This window comes from Crocodylus porosus, unplaced genomic scaffold (assembly GCF_001723895.1).
Source record: "Crocodylus porosus isolate Cpor-Errol unplaced genomic scaffold, CroPor_comp1, whole genome shotgun sequence".
NCBI classification, from domain to species: domain Eukaryota; kingdom Metazoa; phylum Chordata; order Crocodylia; family Crocodylidae; genus Crocodylus; species Crocodylus porosus.
Window position 1 is genome coordinate 5326315 of NW_017728921.1, and position 3301 is coordinate 5329615.

The 3301-nt window shown below is 66.5% G+C and overlaps 1 protein-coding gene across 2 annotated transcripts in view; it reads left to right on the top strand.

Annotated features, from left to right (window-relative positions):
- The first annotated feature begins 1892 nt into the window (after nucleotides 1–1892).
- Nucleotides 1893–3301, top strand: part of OGFOD2 (2-oxoglutarate and iron dependent oxygenase domain containing 2) — an 8062-nt gene continuing 6653 nt past the window's right edge. The window contains exons 1-2 of one of the 2 annotated variants that reach the window (XM_019538870.1): nucleotides 1893–2048; nucleotides 2398–2454. In XM_019538870.1, coding sequence (XP_019394415.1) covers nucleotides 1929–2048; nucleotides 2398–2454 — 177 coding nt within the window. In that variant the 5' untranslated portion in view covers nucleotides 1893–1928. The remainder of the gene's footprint in view (nucleotides 2049–2397; nucleotides 2455–3301) is intronic. The other variant, XM_019538871.1, reaches the window with a different exon arrangement.

Genomic DNA, 3301 nt, shown 5'->3' on the forward strand with positions numbered 1-3301 from the left:
GGAGCAGCCGGGTTCGCACCTCTGCCCCCATTCGTCTTCCCACAACCAGACCCCCCCAGCCTCATGCCCCAGCCTCTCCGTAGCCTGCAGCTTGCGTCTTGCAGCTGCTTTCCCCCGCAGAGGCGAGGGGTGCCTGCTGGGCGCCTGGGTGGGAGCCTCCCCGCCTCACCTTCCACCACGAATTTCTGGGCGTAGCGCCGGAGGTTCTTCCTCTTGATGGAGCAGAAGCTGGGGGGGAAGCAGCCCTCCGAGAGCAGGCGGTAGATGTCCTCGAACTTGGAGCTGGGGCCGCAGGACTCCACCACCTCCTCCTCCACCACTTGCAGGGCGGAGTCCATGCTCCGGCAGCGGGGCTCCCTGCACACACGCCCCAGCCCAGCGGCTGCTGCTGCCTTTCACAAGGGCATCAGCATCCCTGCCCGCTTCCCAGCCCAGCCCCACTAAGGGCATGTGTACAAAGATCTCCGTCGCCAGTGATGCAGGCCAGATCTGCCCGGGACCGCGGCCTGCAAGGGCTTGATCCGCGCCAAGCCCTGCCTGGGGGAAACCTCGCCGGCCTGTTGCAAAGGCAGCGCGCTCCCTCCCTCTCCCCGTCGCTGCAGGGAGGATGCTAGCGGCTGGGGAAGGAGCACTGGGGAGGCGATGGGGTATTTCCTCCCGTGACCAGATTTTGTGCTTCACGGGGGGCCGCCAGGCTACATGGGGGTGCGTTTCCCCTAGCAGAGGGTCCGGCTGTGCGATGAACCCAGAGCGCCAGGCAGAAGTCCCCAGCCCCTGCCCCGTGGGCACCGGGAAAGCTTTTGCAGAGCCTCCGCCACGAACCCACTTATCTTCCACAGCGCACTTGACGGCGTACCTGCGCAGGCTCCTCTTCTGCGGCACGGCGAGGTGCTGGGGGTATCGGCCCTTGGCCAGGTACGTGTACACCTGCCGGTGCCGCTCCAGCGACTCGGCCCTGCGCTCCACCTCCGGCAGCTTGGCCAGGCCTGGCGGGAACACGGAAGGAGTCGGCCGCGGCTCCCAGGCAGCCGCCTTGCAGGGGCGACGGGGTCACCGCACCCCGCGTCCCCAAGCACGGGCGGCCACATCCCCCGCGGCGCTCGCGGCCCCCCGAGCCGCCTGCTCCGAGCGCGGGGTGTGGGGGGCCAGGTCCCTGCCCCCGCTCCCAACACGCTGAGCGTCGGCACGTCGAGACGCAGCGGCCAGGTCCCGAGGCCGCACAGAGCCAGCGACCGTCGTGCAGGGGAACCGGACGAACTGGGCAAGGGCAGCGCCACCGCGACGCAGGTCGTGCAGCGGGAGCCCCGCACCCCGGCGCCCAGCCCAGAGGCGGCATCAGCAGGGGTGCACGGACCAGACGGGCGCGGGGGCGAAGGCTGGTGCCAGGAGCGGGAGAAACCTCGACGGCCGGTTCCTCGCCGCGAGGGCGGCAGGAGCAGCTCCAGCTCTGGCACTCGGGGCGGGGACGAGGATTCGCACTCGAGACCCCGCGCCTTTCTGCGTGCCGCAGAGCTGCTCCAGAGCCCGGGGGCAGATCTGCCGTGGGCTGCGGCAGTGAGGCGCTGCCATGCTGGCCTGGTGATGTGGGGCGATGGGGCCAGGTGCCCCCAGGTGCCAGCGCACCCCAGAGCCTGGGGCAGGAACGCAATGCCCCAGGGCTCTTGTGCTGGGCCAGGGCGGACCCAGGGAGGCTCCTGGAGCGGGGAGGGCACGGGGAAGAGGAGACAGGCAGCAGGAGGGAAAGCCTCCCTGGCTTCTCTTCGTCTCCTTCTGCGGGGGGGAATTTGCCGACGCTCCCTTAGCCCCGCCGGAAGCAGGGGCGGGCGGAGCTCTTTGGCTGCCGGACCCGCCCGCCAGCCCGCGCCGCGGTCCGGTGCCCTTTCGGGTCCGGACGGGAACGCGGTCGCGGAGGCAGGTTCCGGCCCGCCATGGCGGCGCGGGGCTACTGGGCCTGCGCCTGCTTCTACACCGACAACGTCTTCCTGCCCCGCTACGGCCTGCACGTGCGCTACCGCGACGGGCCGCAGCTGCGCCAGGACTACGGGCCGGTAACCGGGCCGAGCCAATGGGGGGGGGCGGGGGTTGTACAGCGCCGTGCACCGGGAAGGGCTCCCTGCCAGGCCCCTGGGGGTCAGCACGGGCGGCCCCCAACCCCCCACTCGCCCCCTCTACCCGGGTGACGAGGAGCCAACTTCAGCCCCAACGAGACCCCGCTTGGGAGACGCCCCGGGAGGCGGCGGCAGAAGCAGGCGCGGTTGAAAGCGGCCCCGGCGCTCGGCCCTTCGTGGCTCGCTTCCCGGGATTCTCCCTCGAGCTGGACCCGCCCGGCTACGACCGCAGGGTCGCTAGACATCCAGGCCGTCACCGTCCAGCGCCAACCTCTCCTCTGACTTGCAGGCACTGAGGAGCCGCGGCTGCAGGAGCGATGAAGATTTTAAAGCGGTGCTGAGCGAGGTAAACGCCGTGTCACCCGTACGGTGTCACATCTGCGGCTTCCCTAGACGTGGGGTCTTGAGTCTTTACGCTTTACCGGTTGTGCGTGAAAGGGGGCGTTCGGGTAAGCGCGAGCAGAGGGAGACCTGATCCAGGCAGCTTCCTCCAAAACAAATCCACTCGGCTTCCAGGGAACTTTTCCGCGTCTATTCGTATACAGGCAGGTAAAGCTAAAGCGTCTGGGGACACAGTTCGCGTGAACCCTGAAGGCAGAGTCATCTCCTGAGAGCCAGGGAGAGGCGACATGACAGATGGACTTGACACACGTTGCTGGTTACTTCCCTCCCCTAACACCCAGCCCATCCTTCTGATACAAATTGTGTCCTAGCTTGAGACCAAAGGTAAAAACTGAACACAGGGCTGGATATTCTCACACATGCTCACTCACAAAGCCAAGAAGTTAACCCTGACTCTCAGTCCACTATACTGGGCTTCTCGCTCCCCTCCTCGGTTTCCAATCACACTGCCCTAACTTCTCTGACGTTTTTAGTCCTCCTTTTATACAACACATTTATAAAAGGTGGGGGGAGCGCACTTAGATTGCAGCACTTCACTCCAAAGGGTCCTACACTCTTCCCATCTACCAGCTTGTGACCGTTATTCCTGGTCACTCCTGGCGGTGCTCGGGGGAACAGGGACTTCCCCGATGCCTGCTGACCCCCTCTGACTAGTTTGTAACAGGCCACTAGATCCCCCTCAGCCTTCTCTTGTGGAGGCTGAACAGGTTCAGGTCCCGTCGCCTCTCCTCGTAGGGCCTGCCCTGCTGCCCCCTGATCATGCGAGTGGCCTCCTCTGGACCCTCTCCATG